The sequence below is a fragment of the Lynx rufus genome, unplaced genomic scaffold (genome assembly GCF_022079265.1).
Source record: "Lynx rufus isolate CCGP_SWC_20201006 ecotype Redwood Valley unplaced genomic scaffold, mLynRuf1.p SCAF_7, whole genome shotgun sequence".
Taxonomy (NCBI): domain Eukaryota; kingdom Metazoa; phylum Chordata; class Mammalia; order Carnivora; family Felidae; genus Lynx; species Lynx rufus.
Genome location: NW_025814889.1, coordinates 63,717,937 through 63,736,261, shown reverse-complemented (window position 1 = coordinate 63,736,261; position 18,325 = coordinate 63,717,937). Strand labels below are relative to the sequence as shown.

At 38.9% G+C, this 18,325-nt stretch overlaps 1 protein-coding gene across 1 annotated transcript in view; it reads left to right on the top strand.

Annotated features, from left to right (window-relative positions):
* Positions 1-18,325, top strand: part of DENND5B (DENN domain containing 5B) — a 197,329-nt gene that overhangs the window by 162,119 nt on the left and 16,885 nt on the right. Inside the window, exons 13-15 of the mRNA XM_047065477.1 lie at positions 9,402-9,530; positions 12,761-12,882; positions 16,803-16,948. Coding sequence (XP_046921433.1) covers positions 9,402-9,530; positions 12,761-12,882; positions 16,803-16,948 — 397 coding nt within the window. The remainder of the gene's footprint in view (positions 1-9,401; positions 9,531-12,760; positions 12,883-16,802; positions 16,949-18,325) is intronic.

Below are 18,325 nucleotides of genomic sequence, written 5' to 3'. Positions count from 1 at the left end.
CTGGCTGAAGTCGGACGCTTAACCGACTGCGCCACCCAGGCGCCCCTGGGATAAGTATTTGCAAACGACATAGCAGATAAAGGGTCAGTATCCAAAATCTGTAAAGAACTTATCAAACTCAACACCCAAAGTACAAATAATCCAGTGAAGAAACGGGCAAAAGACATGAATAGACACTTCTTCAAAGAAGACATCCAGATGGCCAACTGACACAGGAAAAAATGCTCAACGTCACTTATCATCAGGGAAATACAAATCAAAACCACAATGAGATACCACCTTACACCTATCAGAATGGCTAACATTACAACTCAGGCAACAACAGATGTTGATGAGGATGTGGAGAAAGAGGATCTCTTTTGCATTGTTGGTGGGAATGCACTCTGGTACAGCCACTCTGGAAAACAGTATGGAGGTTCGTCAAAAAATTAAAAATAGTACTACCCTACAACTCAGCAATTGCACTACTAGGTATTTATCCAAGTGATACAGGTGTGCTGTTTCCAAAGGGACACATGCACCCCCCATGTTTATAGCAGCACTATCAACAATAGACAAAGTATGGAAAGAGCCCAAATGTCCATGTATGGATGAATGTGTAAAGAAGATGTGGTATATATGCACAGTGGAGTATTACTCAGCAATCAAAAATAATGAAATCTTGCCATTTGCAGCTACGTGGATGGAACTGGAGGGTATTAGGCTAAGTGAAATGAGTCAGTCAGAGAAAGATGAAAATCATATGACTTCACTCATATGAGGACTTTAAGAGACAAAACAGATGAACATAAGGGAAGGGAAACAAAAATAATACAAAAACAGGGAGGGGGACAAAACAGAAGAGACTCATAAATATGGAGAACAAACTGAGGGTTACTGAAGGCGGGATGGGCTAAATGGGTAAGGGGCACTAAGGAATCTACTCCTGAAATCATTGTTGCACTATATGTTAACTAATTTGGAGGTAAATTTCAAAAATAAATAAATAAAATTAAAAATAAATAAATAAAATAAAATTACACTAATCTCAGGAACACATTAAAGATAACAAACAACTAGTGTTGTCATTGAGCAATATCTTACTGGAGATTCCAGACAATATAGTAAGTCCAAAAAATAAAAAGTGAATATATTTGAAAAAGTAAAAAAAAAAAAAAAAATACAATGGAGTATTACTCAGCAATCAATAAGAATGAAATCTTGCCATTTGCAACTACATGGATGAAACTGGAGGGTATTATGCTAAATGAAATTAGTCAGAGAAAGACAAATATCATATGACTTCACTCATATGAGGACTCTGAGAGACAAAACAGATGAACATCAGGGAAGGGAAACAAAAATAATATAAAAACAGGAAGGGGGACAAAACAGAAGAGACTTTTTTTTTTATTAAATTTTTTTTTTTAACATTTATTTATTTTTGAGACAGAGAGAGACAGAGCATGAACGGGGGAGGGTCAGAGAGAGGGAGACACAGAATCCGAAACAGGCTCCAGGCTCTGAGCCATCAGCACAGAGCCCAACGCGGGGCTCGAACTCACGGACCACGAGATCACGACCTGAGGGGAAGTCGGCCGCTTAACCGACTGAGCCACCCAGGCACCCCCAGAAGAGACTCTTAAATATGGAGAACAGAGGGTTACTGGAGGGGTTGTGGGAGGGGGGATGGGCTAAATGGGTAAGGGACACTAAGGAATCTACTCCTGAAATCGTTGTTGCACTATATGCTAATTTGGATGTAAATTTAAAAAATAAAATTAAAAACAATAAATTCTTCAGATGCCTGTAAAATAAATAAGAAAAAAAAAAAAGAAAGAAAGGTGGTGATTGCTGAGATACTTTTTACTAATCGGTTTAAATGTGAGAGTATACAAGAAATGTAAGTCCTATTGCTTAGCTTCTTTTTACAGATGTGAAAGCTCAGGCCCAGGTGGTCAAGTCTAAGACCATATTACCAATTAACAGCAGAAGTGGAACTAGAACTAAGGTATCCTGACCATAGGTCAGGTCTCTGTCTAACTAGATGCAAGTCCTCAGCCTTTGCCACATCACCAGGAAAATATCTACTGTGACTAGACACAAATAAGTTGGCAGTAGTGTAAGGGTGTATATCAGTTTAAATATAATTTAGTATAACTCTGACTAAATCTATATTTGTTCACGGTACTCAGCTGAAAAACTGATGTCCTGTGACTGAACACACAACAAATTAAAATTTGACTTTTAATTTTTAGTCTTTGTCTTACAAAAAGTCTAAAAAAGACCCCCGAGTATCCTAAAGTGATGTTTTGACAAAATGATAGATGCTTTTAATAAAACTTGATTGGTTGGTAGGGTGCCTGGCTGGTTCAGTTGGTTGAGCATTAGATTCTTGATCTCGGGGTCCTGAGTTTGAGCCCCATCATGGGCTTAGAGTTTACTTTAAAAAGAAAAAAAATTGGGGGCACCTGGGTGGCTCAGTTGGTTGGGCATCTGACTTCGGCTCAAGTCATGATCTCGCAGTTCGTGAGTTCGAGCCCCACATCAGGCTCTGTGCTGATGGCATGGAGCCTGCTTGGGATTCTGTCTTTCCTTTCTGCCCCTAACCCTGCTTGTGTGCACTCTCTCTCTTACTCACTCTCTCTCAAAACAAATAAATAACTGAAAAAAATAAAATCTTTATTAAAAATAAATAGATAAGTGTTGAGGTAATAATAAAGAAGAATGAAACCTTGCCATTTGCAGCAAGGATGGAGCTAGAGGGTATAATGCTAAGTGAAATGAGTCAGTCAGAAAAAGACAAATACCATATGATTTCTCTGATATGGAGAATTTAAGAAATAAAACCAATGAACAAAGGCAGGGGGGGAAGACAAACCAGAAAAATACAGACTCAACTATAGAGAAGAAACTGATGGTCACCAGAGGGGAGGTGGGTGGGAAGATGGGTGAAACAGGTGAAGGGGATTAAGAGTACACTTATGAAGAGCACCGAGTATAGAATTGTTGAATCACTATATTGTACACTGAAATTAATATAACACTGTGTGTTTTACTGGAATTAAATTTTTTTAATCACAAGAAAGACTATATGTATGAATATATACACACACACACACCCATTAAGTACATTCACATTATTGTGCAGCCATCACCACTATCTATCTCCAGAATTCTGTTGTCATCCCAAACTGAAACTCTGTACCCATTGAACAATAAATGATTCCCCATTCTTGGTTCTCCCCAAGCTCCTGGTAACCACGTTTTCATTTTCTTTTCTTTCTTTCTTTTTTTTTTTTAAAAATGTCTGTTTATTATTGAGAGAGAGAGACATACAGAATCCGAAGTAGGCTCCTGGCTCCAAGCTGTCAGCACAGAGCCCCGTGCGGGGCTCAAATTCATGAACCGCGAGATTATGACCTGAGCCAAAGTGGGACGCTCAAATGACTGACTGAGCCATCTAGGCAGCCCACTCCTATTTCATTTTCTGTCTCTGTGAATTTGACTATTCTAGGTACCTCATTTAAGTCAAATCATGCTTTTTGCATCTGGTTTGTTTCACTTCGTATATTTTTTGAAATGTTCATTATGAGGGCACCTGGGTGGCTCAGTCAGTTCAGCATCTGACTCTTGATTTTGGCTCAGGTCATGATCTCACAGTTCATGGGTTCAGTCCCCACATTGGGGTGTGTGCTGACAGCATGCAACCTGCTTGGGATTCTCTCTCTCCTCTCTGCCCCTCTCCCTTTTATGTATGCACACACATGCGTGCACTCTCTCTCTCTCAAAAATGAATATTTTTAAAGTGTTTTATTAATATATTTTTGGGGGGGTGAAGGGCAGAGAGACAGAGGATCTGAAGCAGGCTTTGTGCCAATAGAGAGCCTGGTGCAGGGCTCAAACTCATGATCATGACCTGAGCTGAAGTCAGACACTTAGCTGACTGAGCCACCCAGGTACCCTTAAACATTCTTTTTAATGTTCATTATCAAAATGTTTAAATCTATGTTACAACCTGTATCAGAATTTCCTTCTTTTTTAAAGATTAATATTCCATCTTCTATATATATATATATATATATATATATATATATATATATATACCACATTTTTTTTAACAGTAAACATTGGATTGTTTCCACCTTTTGGCTATTGTGAATACTATAAATGTTGGGTATTCAGTTACCTGTTCAGGTCTTGCTTTTAGTTCTTTTGGGTATATACCCAGAAGTAGAATTGCTTGGTCACATGGTAATTCTGTGTTTAATTTTTTGAAGAACCACCATTCATTCTGTTTTCCACAGTGGCTGTACCATTTTACGTTCCTGCCAGCAATACACCAGGGTGCCAGGTTTTCTGCCTGTGAAACGAGAGCATTATTTCCCCAACCAGATGACTTGATGCTCTTTCACCAATACGGGTATTCTCTGCCTGGAAGCTAGATAAAAATCGGAAGACTGCTTGCTCTCTTCAAAAGAAGAGATGTGGAAGCCTAATCATCCAGCTCCATGCTACTGATCCTCATGCTCATGGGACTGATAGCATCTCAGGAAGCCCCTGAGAAAACACTGCCCATGGCTGTCTCTCCCTCTTCTCTGCTTCCATTCTGCCTCCTTTAAATGACGTTTTATACACTGTTGTTCTTTTTCATGATATATTTACTTTAGAGTTTAACTCTTAGTGGACAGGATTATTTCCCTGTTTCCAGGTTCTTGGCAAGTGCTTCATTTTAGTCCCTAATCATTACCTAGATAGCTGACATAGATGTTTTTCCTTCAGGAAAAACACCCAAGTAATATTCTAAACTTTGATTTCTTTCAGTCTAGACAATTAAAGAAAAAACGTATTTTCCAAGATTAGTGTACCTCTCTGAGTCTGTGTTCTCTATTGGGCACATGTCTTTGTTGGTTCCTCCAGTCTTTCCACGTTTATCTCTTGAGGCAAAGACATTGACACTTTGAGTCCTGCTACTTGTCAAGAGTCTTGGCACCAAATTGCTTAGTAGCTGGCATGAGTCCAGGATAGACTCATCTGAAGACTATCCAGTTTGTCTTGGTATCTTAGACAATTCTGCAAGACCATCGCGAATGCCAAGTATCGCCACACTGTCAGTTGTAGAATGATTTTTAGTTCCATAGAGAAAGGCTGGGGATAGTAAAGAAGTGTATAGATTATCTACATAGAAAAGAGAAGTATTATTATGATGTTACCAGTATTAAAGATTTCTTTCCAGAGTAACCATGTACGTGTCATCTAGCTATTCAAATACTTTTATTCTTGATGACAAGGTAATTAATGTTGAGGAGCACCATAGAACATTACATGACCAAGGAGACTGTAAGTTCTGTAATCCAAGTCTGGGTATTCTGACTATGTAAACAAATGAACCGGCTGTCTGAGTGAATCCTAGAAATTCTGTTTAAAGTTTTTTTTTTTTTTTTTTTTTTTCTTTTATTTATTTTTGGGACAGAGAGAGACAGAGCATGAACGGGGGAGGGGCAGAGAGAGAGGGAGACACAGAATCGTAAACAGGCTCCAGGCTCCGAGCCATCAGCCCAGAGCCTGACGCGGGGCTCGAACTCCCGGACCGCGAGATCGTGACCTGGCTGAAGTCGGACGCTTAACCGACTGCGCCACCCAGGCGCCCCTAGAAATTCTGTTTATATGAAAAGATGGGAATAAATTATCTGAGGGCAAATTAGCTATTTCCTTTATCATTTTTTACTAATAATATGTGCATAGGTCCCTGTGAGCCTCTTGCTTTATTCTACACTAAAATTAAGCGGTTATTGATTTCATTACCCCAGGAAGGAATATTTTGAGTAATTTTTTATGTCTGTACGGAATGTGAGCTTAAATTAAAATTGGCCAATCCTTAATTTATCTAAAAAATAATGCTGGGTTTAAAAATAACAAATAAAACTGGGTTTTGTTAATGATACAGTGGAAGTAAACACTGGTTTTAGACTCAGGAAATGTGGATTAAAATGTAGCTGCTACCACTCTTAGAAATCATTTGGTTTTAGAGAACAGAAGCCCATTCAAACTAGCTTCAGTAAAAAGGAATGGATTTATTGGAGATATATAAAAGTGTTTTCCAGAATCCAAGAATAGGAACTGTGACTGCTAAATCTTGTCACAAGTTACTGTCACTGTCTCACTGGAAGCAAATCATCTCTGTTTCTCCCTTCACATCTGCTCATCTTCCCCTCCCTGTCCCTCCTTTGCCTTGCCTTTTTTTTCTGTTTTATTGTGTACAGGCCCAAGCCCTGGCTTTAACATCCTTTCTTATTTTTAGCATTCAACAAAAACTAACCTGGTTTTCCAGTATACAAATTCCTAGTTTCTGAGAGAAAATCCAGTGAACTCAGTTTAGATCAGGGATGTTCCTCTTACTCAGTCCATTTTAGTGAAGGATTAGGATCATAGTGGTAAGTGGAGTTGTGTCTTCTGGGTCTATGGAAGGGGAGCTTCTCCAAGAATGTGAGTGTGAGAAAGAAGTAATTGATAGAAAGTGGGTGACATGTCTAGAATAATACTTATTATCTCTGTGACCTTGACTGGATCACTTAGTCTCAATTAGTCTCCATTTTCTCACCCTTAAAGTGAAATAATGATGATCTCCCTCTGACTAGTTTTTGTGACAGTCAGATAAGACAAGGTACAAGAAACTTTTCTAAATTAGAAAGCTTTGTAGTAGAGTTAGGAATAAATCAAGTAAATAAGTTATTTAAACCATACCATATGTGCTTTTCTGTGAATTAACAGGATCTATTTTGGAAGTAATACTTGTATAATATTATGCTGAATTCCATTATAGTCATCTATAATAAATTATTCCAATTAAAAGTAGATCCAAATGGCATATAACTACACAGCAAATTTTTAATAGATTCGGATTAGTTTAATAACAAAATGCATATAAATTGTTTTAAAGCATAGAGTTAGATATAGATTCACAAAGCAGCAGAGTTTTTGAGCTCCTACTATGTGCTAGGCCCTATGGGGTACAAAGAAGACTGCAAGGCTGCTAAGGAATCGTGGGGCTCCTTTTCCCAGGAGCTTTTGTAAGCTGAGAAACATGTACACCAAGAGAAAATGATAAAAGTAATAATAAGCAGTACATGGTAAATGCAAGTTAGACTATAGTGTTTCATAAATTAAAGAGGTCATTGAAGGCTGTGATGGTCATGGAAAGCAATCTAGAAGGAGCTAGGATCTCAAACATGAATAGAATCAAATAGGGAAGCAGGTAATGGAATGCAAAGTCTTATGAGTCAGTTGTCTGGAATGGAACTTTTTTGAATAAGAGGATATATTGAGACTGAGGGGTAGTAAGTATAGTCTGCACAGTTCAGACTATATCCTGTGAGTTTTTGAAGGTTCTGGAACAAAGGAATTATATTATGGATGCAGTATTTTAGACAGCTGTTTCCCTGGTGCCAGTGAATAAGATGGGCTTGCAAAGAAGAGTCTGGTGGCCTTGTCTCCCAACCCCCATGCCTCCTCCCAAGAAAAAAACTAGCACAAATTCTTTAATGATGGGAATGCTGATTGCCACCTAAGATAGATTGCATGTTATATATTCCAATCCTTCTCATTTTCCTTAAACATAGATTGTTTTCCAAATTACAATTATTTTCATTTTGTCATTCTTAACCTACCATGTCTCCAGATTCTTGTTTAAGGCCAACATAAAGCTTATTTTAGTAAATTTTACTGTTTTAGCATAGAAAATACTAAGGAAAAGATTAGACCACATAAGTGCTTATCAGATCTAATGTGGATTCATTTTCAGTGACTACACTTTGAATCAACTTTCCTCACTTATGTGAGCTCTGAGTTGACACTGCACTCAACGGGGGTGCCTTGAAAATACTTTAGAACTTTAAGTGGTAAATGCCTGAGCGTTTTCCCTTTGTTGCTTTTGGTCAGCTGTGTCATCATTTGGGAAATGCCAGGGTGGAGGAACAGCCAGTGCTGCTTCATTAGGCCCCTACTGGGTTGTCAGGTGTCCCACCACTGCCACTACCATCAGTAAGAACCAGGGTCTAAGAGGGGACTTGCCTAATGACAGCTTTCTCCATTCATGACCATGTATACTGGTATTAGCCCTTTAAAAATAAAATAAGTGTGTCATACATTCTGAAAAAACTTCTTAGAGACGAGGTGAGGTTGGCTAAGCCCTACAAAGATGGCAACAGAATTTTCTTTTAACTCTTCGTTTTGACTTGTTTTTAAGCCACCTCTTCAGTGTGTCTGTGTAATGTGATTATAATGCTTTATATCTTATCAAGAGTCTTTGATCGTATATCAGCACTCTGGCTTGAGGGCGTAAATCTTCAGATCCAGGGATTAAGAGAGAGGAAGGGAAGGAGAGAGGGAGAGGGGAAAGATGAAAAAAAGAGGGGGTGCCTGGCTAGGTTGGTCGGTGGAGCATGTGACTCTTGATTTCTGGGTTGTGAGTTTGAGCCCCATGTTGGGTGTAGAAATTACTTTAAAATGAAATCTTTAAAAAAGAGAGGGAGAGAAAGAATATGTGTGTTTTATAGGGAGAATATTCCTTATTTTGAATTATTAGAATCATTAGAGAAAGGGGTGCATTGAAATATTTATTATAGGTAAGATGAGTCATTCTGGACATTAAAAAAAATCAAGGGAAAGGATGGTGGGTCACAATCACAAAAACTTTAATTTAGTGACTCACTGTAGTGGTTTTACAATTACCCTGCCCCTTAGGCCTGCCCTTCCTGCCCAAACTTCTTCCCTTTTAGGAGAAAAACCATTTAGGAAAATAAACTCACGTCCCTCTGAGTATAGCATTGACTTCTATACATATATGTGACATTCAGTTGGAATTTGACCATACAATTTTCAAAGTCTTTTACAAATTTTGAGTTTATAAGTGCAGTACAGCTTGTCCTCAAAGGCTATGGAAAGTAAGATTTAGTATTTTCCATACATTTCCAGAAATTACTTGGACCTTGAACTAATTCAATGGATTAAAGTTGTGACAGATATTTAGTTAAACTAGAGACCAATTATTTTGAATAAAAACTTAAATATTCAGCCTTTTTTATTACTTTTATTTTCCTGAGGGTCAGGAATAACTGCCAGCTTATAGGAGTCCATGAGGCTGAAACAAGAACATAATAAAATCTGAATAAATGAGTGTTAAATGCTTTATCTGAGGGTGATGTCTGTGCATGCTTGTGTTGTAATGGTGATCCTGATGTCATAATGAATTCATGAATCAGACGGAACCTTTGAAGGATTTAATCAATATAAAGTGCGTATTGCCATTGCTTCTGCTAAGTTTGAAAGAAATATTCTGTGAAAAATGCTGTAATTCTTTAGTTCTTTTCCGGCTCAAGGTTATCCTTAAGATCTACATCTTTGCTGTTGCTACTGTTCTTTAGGCATATTCAAAACATGAGTGAGATCAAGACTGACGTCGGACGAGCTCGGGCATGGATAAGACTGTCTCTAGAAAAGAAGCTCTTGTCCCAGCATCTCAAGCAGTTGCTCTCCAACCAGCCACTCACCAAGTAAGTGATAGCCTCTTAGACATTTCTGCTTCTGTGACCTGTGTGTCTGCAAAGCAGATTGCATTAGCTGACAAACTGGCTTTTTCAGCATGAATTGTTGATTTCTGTGCACCTGCATTCTTTCTTTCTAACAGGCATGTGTTTTGGACACTCCATGGTTTGATTTTACCTGAGAGGGCACACCAGACGTCACAGCCAAAGGCTAGATTGCTCTGTTCTCAATCAGAAAACTAACTAATCCACACAGGCTGACAGTAACATCCAAAAGACAGGTTGAATCTATGTAAACCATTTATATCATAAAGATCACAACAAAACCTGAAGTAGTGGGAAAAAAAAGTCCACATTAACGGGTTTCTTCTGAGAGTCATGCCAGTGCTTACATTCAATAGTTTAGAGCCAGGAAAACCAATTGAGTACATGTTAGTTAATTGTTAACTGTTTTGATAGGTTTCCCTTTACTGCATCAAGAAACCTTCTTAGATGAAATACATCATCCATATAAGATACACGTTAGAGTTAATTTGAAGGCTGAGGACGTAGTTCTCTAGAGCAAAGGTATGCAAAAAATTCAACAAAGATCTCAAACTTGACAGTGTGTTGGAATCTTATGGTAACAATTCATTCTGTAGTTTTGCATTTGTACACATCAGCATCGGACTACTTACCATGAGTTCTAATGTCCAAAGAATAGATTTAATAAAGAATGCAAAGTGAATTATAGCCTGTGAACCTGATCTTGTACTCTAAAACTGGTTACTCCCCTTACCCATCCCCTCCCATTATAAATCATTCATGGCCACTGTTGCCAAAGTACAAAGAAGAAAATTATAATGATCACTTAAAATCCTACTACATAAAGGTTGGACACCTGGGGGTGCCTGGCTGGCTTAATAGGTATAGCATGTGATTCTAGATCTCAGGGTCATGAGTTCAAGCCACATATGTGGCATATGGCATAGAGTTTAAGTTTACTTTACATACATACATACATATACGTTATACATGTATAACATGTATACATGTTATACTTGTATAACGTATATGTATTATATGTATATGTATATGTAATGTATATGTATTATACATTATATATGTACGTGTGTATGTATATATGTATGTTGCGTGCCTGGCTGACTCAGTTGGTAGAGCGTGTGACTCTTGATCTCGGCTCAGGTTATGATCTCACCGTTCCTGAGATCAAGCCCCGTGTAGGGCTCCATGCTGACAGCACAGAGCCTGCTTGGGATTCTCTCTCTGCCCCTCTCCCTCCCTCTATCTTTCTCTCTCTCTCTCTCTTTCAAAATAAATAAATAAACATTTTCTACAGTTTAAATAAAAAAAATAAAATTTTAAAAAATTTTAAAAAAGAATAAATTCCTACTGCATAAAGGTAAATCTCAAGTATTTCACATGTTTTCTTCTGTACTTCTATGCATGTTCTCTTACTTAAGATTATACTATATGTATTTAATATACCAAAACAAAAGGAAAAAAAATGAAAGACTAAAGAAATGAAGAAGACAAATGACCAGATACTGTGGATGTAAATAAAGACTTACCTTCAAATTCTCATTCAGTCAATATCATTCAAAGAGTAAATATTTGAGCATCAGGCTCTATCCTAGGTGCCAGGGACAGTTTTGAACCAAATATTGTTCTTGCCTGCATGAAGCTTATATTTATCATGTGAGGGAGACACATAATAACATCACATAAATGGTGATCATTATGATGAAAAGTCAAATAGGGCAAGGGGATTAAGAAGGGTTTTGAGGGCCACCTAGGTGGCTCAGTTGGTTAAGTGTCTAACTCTTGATCTCAGGGTCGTGCATTCAGGTCCTTTGTTGAGCTCCACACTGGGTTTGGAGCCTACTTAAAAAAAAAAAAGATCATACTGTATGTACAATTCAGTATCCTCCTATTTTTGCTTAGCATTTTATAAACATTTCACTATATTGTAAGAGCATAAGCTCTGAAGACTGAATGCCTTTGTTCAAATACTGCCTTTACTGTTCACTATTCTAATGACTTTGGACAAGACACTTAACTTTTTTGTGTCTCTGTTTTCCCCATCTATAAAGTGAGAGTGCTGGTAGACTTACCTCATTGGGGTAGTCATGAGGATTAAATGTATTAATAACTATAAAACACTTGGAAAAGTGCTTAAATGTAAGTGCTTAATAAAAATTATTTACTATTTTTAGTAGTAGTTGTGTTGTTAAAACTCTTCCTAAACTTTTTTTTTTAAGACTTTTTTTTTTTAATTTTTTTTTTAACGTTTTTTTTTAATTTATTTTTGAGACAGTGAGAGACAGAGCATGAACAGGGGAGGGTCAGAGAGAGGGAGACACAGAATCCGAAACAGGCTCCAGGCTCTGAGCTGTCAGCACAGAGCCCGACGCGGGGCTCGAACTCACAGACTGCGAGATCATGACCTGAGCCGAAGTCGGCCGCTTAACCGACTGAGCCACCCAGGCGCCCCTCCTAAACTTTATTTTTAATGCTCACATAGCATCCCAATGTATGCATATGCCATAATATATCTTTCCTTTTACAAATAACTTTTTAAGTTTACTTATTTCTTTAGAGAGAGAGAGAGCACGTGCACATGCACACACATGCCAGTGGGGGAAGGACAGAAAAACAGAGGGAGAGAGAATCGCAAGCAGGGTCCTTGGTATCAGTGTGCAGCCGGACAGAGGGCTTGACCTCATGAACCGTGAGATCATGGACTGAGCCACCCAAGTGCCCCTACAAAATAACATTTTAGTGGTCATTCATGAGTAAATCTTCGCCTATATTTCACATTATATTCTTAGGACAGAGTTCTAAAAGTAAAATTGATGTGTCAGAGGGTATGACTGGTTTAAAACAATTATTACCAACAAACTACTTGCCTGAAATTTTCAGCCCCATCAGCTGTAAGAATGGCTATTCATTGCACCCACACACACACTCCAACCTGGTCAGTCCCGGTTAGCACTTTTTAAATCTTTATTAGTTTGATAGACAAAAATGGATTCATGGAGGTTTTTTCCTTTAATTGCTAGTTAAGTTACAAATGTGTCATTAACCATTTGTATGTGCATTTTTGTAAATTGTCTCTTCTTTCCAGGTGAAAGTTTCTACCTATACTGATTAAGTGAAGGTGTTTATTTTTAATGCAAGATATAATGAAAAGCATGAAAACTATACTATTATTTTGTGCTTGTCTTACCCGTTCCTAGGAAGCTTTATAAGCGTTATGCTTTTCTACGGTGTGAAGAAGAAAGAGAGCAGTTTCTTTACCATCTTCTTTCCCTCAATGCTGTTGACTACTTCTGCTTCACCAGTGTGTTCACCACTATCAGTAAGTCTGGAGAACTAGGTATTGTTATTAGGTGAAGAGTTGCTCAGGTGACAAATGGAATAAGAGTTTATACTTTGAAAAGTGAGATATATGGTAGTTCAGTGAGGTAGACACTGTGGATGAGGTGGGCCCCAGACCTCTGTGTTGGAATGAAGGTTGTGCCCCAGCTTCCAGGGGTGCTGTGGGAGGGTGGCCCTCAGCTGTCAACCCCCATGGGGAGTCCTCACCAGAACAAACTACCTTACCCCCAAGATGATCCCTCCTCGCTGGTCAGCCAACATCCTAGGATTATCATAGGGCTGCCCTGGAAATTACCATGGATCAGCTGAGGACTTCACTGTGACTGCATCACAGCTTAACTTCTCTCTCAGCCCATCCTGCTTTCTTCCTCGGGTGGTGATCCCAGGAGGAACATTCTGCATGCAGATTTCTGACAGTCTGCTTCCCAGGAAGCCCAGTCTGCAGTAGGAAATGGGATGGATGTTAAAAAGGAATGTTTTATTAGGGATGTCTGACTGGCTCAGTCAGTGGAGCATGCAACTTTTGATCTCAGAGTGATGAGTTCAAGCCCCATGTAGGATCTAGAGCTTTCTTTAAAAAAAAAAAAAAAAAAAAAAAGAATGTTTTATTAAACAAATGGTCCAGTATCTTACACAAAACACATAAAATTTTTAAAAACCAGCATACTGAAATAAACGTATAGAACTGTGAGCATCATTAAACTTTGATGATTCAGAAAGACTTCAGGACCTTACTGGATGATGTAGGTATATAGAGGGAGGAAATGCTGACTGGAGATGTGTTTCTGATAGAAAGTCGAATTATAGCATTTATTCTGTTCACCATTACTAATTCTTTTTTTAAAAAAAAATATTTTAGAGAGAGAGAGCACAGTGGGGGTAGAAAGGCAGAGGGAGAGAATCTCCATGCTAAGTGTGGAGCCCAGTGTGGGGCTCAGTCTTACAACCCTGGGATCATGACCTAAGCTGAAATCAAGAGTGGTGCGCTCTACCAACTCAGCCACCCAGGCATGCCACCACTGTTTCTAATTCTTATGTGCAGTGGCCCCCCTTCCCCACTTGGAGAATTTTTACTTTGTGTCAGTTAGGAATTGTGTTTAGGTGCAAGAATCAGAAACTTGGAAAACAGTGCTTTAAGCAAATTGGTAGTTTTATATTTCTTACATAATGAGAAGTTTCAGGATAGTCCACAGTATGTTCACAGACCCAGGGTCTTTGTCCCTCTCTTCCTAGACCGTTCTCAGTGGGTGCTAGCCATCTCATGGTCATAAGATGGCTGTTCTCAGTCCACCTTCTAACAGGAAGAAGGAAGAGTGCCAAGGAGAAAAGGGTAGAATCTGTGCTAGGAAAACAATTTTCCCCCCAAATCCCAATAATTATAACATTTCACTAGCCAAAAACTTACAGGTTTTGGCTTTCTAGTGTCTGACAGAGGCAGACAAGAAAAAATGGAGTTGAAATGGGTATTGAGCCAACCAGTAATAGCTGTCAACTGTCTGTTAGTATCTAAACTTTCAATCAGTTTAGTAAGTTACTGCTAGTATAAGAAGCTAAGAAGGTATATACAGTTTTAAAAGAGAAGAAATAGCAGAGGTAGTTAGGACTCCTAAGATCCTACTTGTATCTATATATTTCATGTAAGTAACTCTTTGAATTTGAGGAATTAAGATCTTCATGAAAGAAATATTTTTAAGTTTGGGACTCCTGAGTGGCTCAGTCAGTTAAGCGTCCTACTCTTGGTTTTGGTTCAGGTTATGATCTCACAGTTCATGGGATCCAGCCCTACATCAGGCTCTGCACTGACAGCACGGAGCCTGCTTGGGTTTCTTTCTCTCTCTCTCTCTCTCTCTCTGCCCCTCCCCTGCTAGTGCGCATGTGCACGTGCTCCCTCGCATGCTTGCTCTCTCAAAATAAACATTTTTAAAAAAGAAATATTTTAAGTTTAATAATATTACTCCTTTGATACTTTATGTAGTCGCTGTTGTGAGTCCGTGGTCTCTGCAGCCACAGAACTGCTGGTCCTAAGTCCCCTTTTTTTTTTTTTTTTTTTTTTTTTTTGTAGCTTTTCTAATCCTCTCAGTGAAAGGAATGAGAGAAGCCTCTGGCACCTAAAATAAAGTCTTGCACTGACCTCTTCTGCTTTCAGTTTCAAAACTCATTTGATTCTGATGATTACTAAACCATGAAAGTGTGGCCTTTCCTCTGACATTTTCCCTTCCTTCAGCTAAAATAAAAAGACAGAAAGGGAGGTTTTATTTGCCCAACCTAAAGAAAGTCTTCTATATAAAATTAGGGAAATGAACCGTTTATCCCATTCATTTTCCTCATCTAAGAGTGCATTGAACCGTGAGCTCATTCTCTGAGGCTGTATCTGGGCACCTTGTACAATAAATGTGTGTCACCGGGTGTGTAGATCATTCAAGGAGGGAGGGGTTCTAATACCCCCTCTTATGACTAAATGAGTAGAAATCCCAAGGATGCCAACAAAAATTGTACCTTGCTTAAAAACAAACAAAAACAAACAACTATGGCTCTGAGGGATAAAGATGTGTTAGTGTGTTTGAGCCATCCCCCTTTTTTAAAAGAATGGAGGGAGTGCGTAATGTCTATTTTGAATTGTCCTACCTTGTTTGAGCAAAAGGCAGTGATAGGACAGTGACATCTAGTGGTGTCCCTTTTGAAGAGCCTTCAGAAGGAAGAGGTTTCACACAGATCTCTTTCCACCTCTTGGTTCTTTCCCCCAGGGCTCCTTACACGGGAGTCACTTTAATAGCTTTCCAAATTGTGATTTATAGACTTTTATGTCCAGAATGGCATTGTTTATTACTCTTGGCTTTGCATATTGTGCTGTAAAATTGGAATGGGAACATTCTGAAGCATTGTCCAAGAAGATTAGCAACAAAGGGATACAAAGAGACATTAACCCCCTTTTGCATATGAAACCAAATCAGCAACCATGCTCATGTGTACTTGATTTTGGAACAAAATTGAAACATTAAAGCAGGGATGCCTGGCTGGCTCAGCCAGTGAGGTACGTGATTCTTGATCTCAGGGTTGTGAGTTTGAGCCCCATGTTGGGTATGGAGACTACTTAAAAATAAAATCTTTCAAAAGACAAAGGAAATAAATAAAATATTAAAGCAGTAAAAATTCTATATAGCAGTCAGTTCTGGTGTTAATGCCTGAGATTGTTTTTTATAAATGTAAAGATTATGGGGGCACCTGGGTGGCTCAGTCGATTAAGCATCTGACTTCGACTTAGGTCATGATCTTACCATTTGTGGGTTCAAGCCCTGCAACGGCTCACTGCTGTCAGCGCACAGACTGCTTCAGATCCTCTGTCTCCCTCTCTCTCTGCCCCTGCCCTGCTTGTGTTCTCTCTCTCACTCAAAAATAAATAAGCATTTAAAGGAAAAAGGAAAGAAAAGCAAGGTTATATACATCACCACGGTAATACCCTGCATGCCATGCATACCTGGTGACATATATACCGTGGAAGCCATCACAAGTGTTGGACTTGTGGTTTATAAACTGGACCTCCTATTTCTAGACTGGAAGAAGTGATCTCCTCTTTTTAAGTACTTCTTGATCATAAAGAACAAACTATCTGTGAAAGCCAACAGAGTCCTTAATAAATATTTGTTATAGCATCAGGAGATTTTTTTTGTAATGTTTATTTATTTTTGAGAGAGAGAATGCGCCAGTTGGGGAGAGGCACAGAGGATCTGAAGTGGGCTCTGTACTGAGAGCAGAGAGCCCAATGCAGGGCTCGAACTCATGAACTGTGAGATCATGACCTGAGCTGAAGTCAGATGCTTAACCAACTGAGCCACCTAGGTGCCCCAGTATCATGAGAATTGTATTGTAATTTTTAATTAATTTCAGCATGATTTCTTTCAGTGATTCCCTATAGGTCAGTGATCATCCCCATCAAAAAGCTGAGCAATGCAATCATCACATCGAATCCTTGGATCTGTGTATCAGGGGAGCTAGGAGACACGGGAGTAATGCAGATTCCAAAAAATCTCCTTGAAATGACTTTTGAGGTAAGTTCAGCTAATACCTTTCTTAGCAGAAAATGTCTTACATAGTTCTACACAAGGATTCCAGTTTTGCTTTTTTATTTTTCCTCAAATCAAATAATATAAAGGAGTACTCAAGCATGCAGGATCATTTTTGTGAGTATAAACCTAAAGTTTTAAACACAATAATTTGTTTTGTATTTTTACTGCAATTAATTTTAATTATTAGGCTGTATTTTTCTACTTTCAGTGAAATACTTTTGGACTTTGCAAGGTCCTATTCCATGATTCCCAGTGCCTAGCACAGAACCGGGCAAGTAGGGAGCATTCAAGTCCATGCTTTTCCTCTCTTCCTGACTGTCAAGTGCTCCCTGCCTGAACCTGGACAAAAGGACAGGAGAGCTGACATACATCCATGCTTCTGGCTTGTATACCATATGGTGGCATTTATTGATTGATTCTATAAAAATACCTCTCAATATCGTAGTCCATTTTCAGGTCTCACCTGGTGAAGTATTCCCTTATCTCTGAGCCCACATGCAGGTTGATCCTGGCATGCAGGAAGAAGACAAATATGTGCTCTTGTTTCAGGAGGGAAGTAGCACTAACTGTCCTCTTCTATTCTTTATATTCCTTATGGAATAGCAGTTTCCACTCCATCATAACACCCCCAAGAACCTGTTTTGGCCCTGTTTATCTAATGGACTCACAGCCAGCCACCTGTATATAAAAGATTAAAACCCTTGTCTTTTCTTTGACTAGCAGGTGTGGAACATAAACTCTATATAAGTCCCATCATTATTGTTTCCAGACACTGTCTCATATCTGTCTCCTTTTCCATCTATCCTGCCACAACTAATTCAGGATGCCATCCTCCCTCACCTGGATTGCTATGATGCCTTCTCTCTCACCTTGATACAAACAAGTGAAGGGCTTTAAGAACTCATAGCTCTGCTGTTCCTAACCATACATAATCAGTTGGGGGGTCTGTGATATTTTATCAGAGTTTAAAAGTCAGATTTTAATTGACATTTATTTTTACTGTCCTGTTATCATTGCTTTCTTTTTTTTTTTTTTTAATGTTTTATTTATTCTTGAGAGAAAGAGAGACAGAGCATGAATGAGGGAGGGGCACAGCGAGAGAAGGAGACACAGAAGCCGAAGCAGACTCCAGGCTCTGAGCTGTCAGCACAGAGCCCGACGTGGGGCTCAAACTCAGGAGCCATGAGATCATGACCTGAGCCAAAGTCTCAACCGACTGAGCCACCCAGGCGCCCCTCATTGCTTTCTTTTGTACTTGTCCACCAAGGGCCAGGAAGGACATTAATAACTATACTTTTTTTATGATAGCTTCAAAGACTTCTAGCAGATGAGGTTTGAAGTCAGTTCTGCCTTAGTATT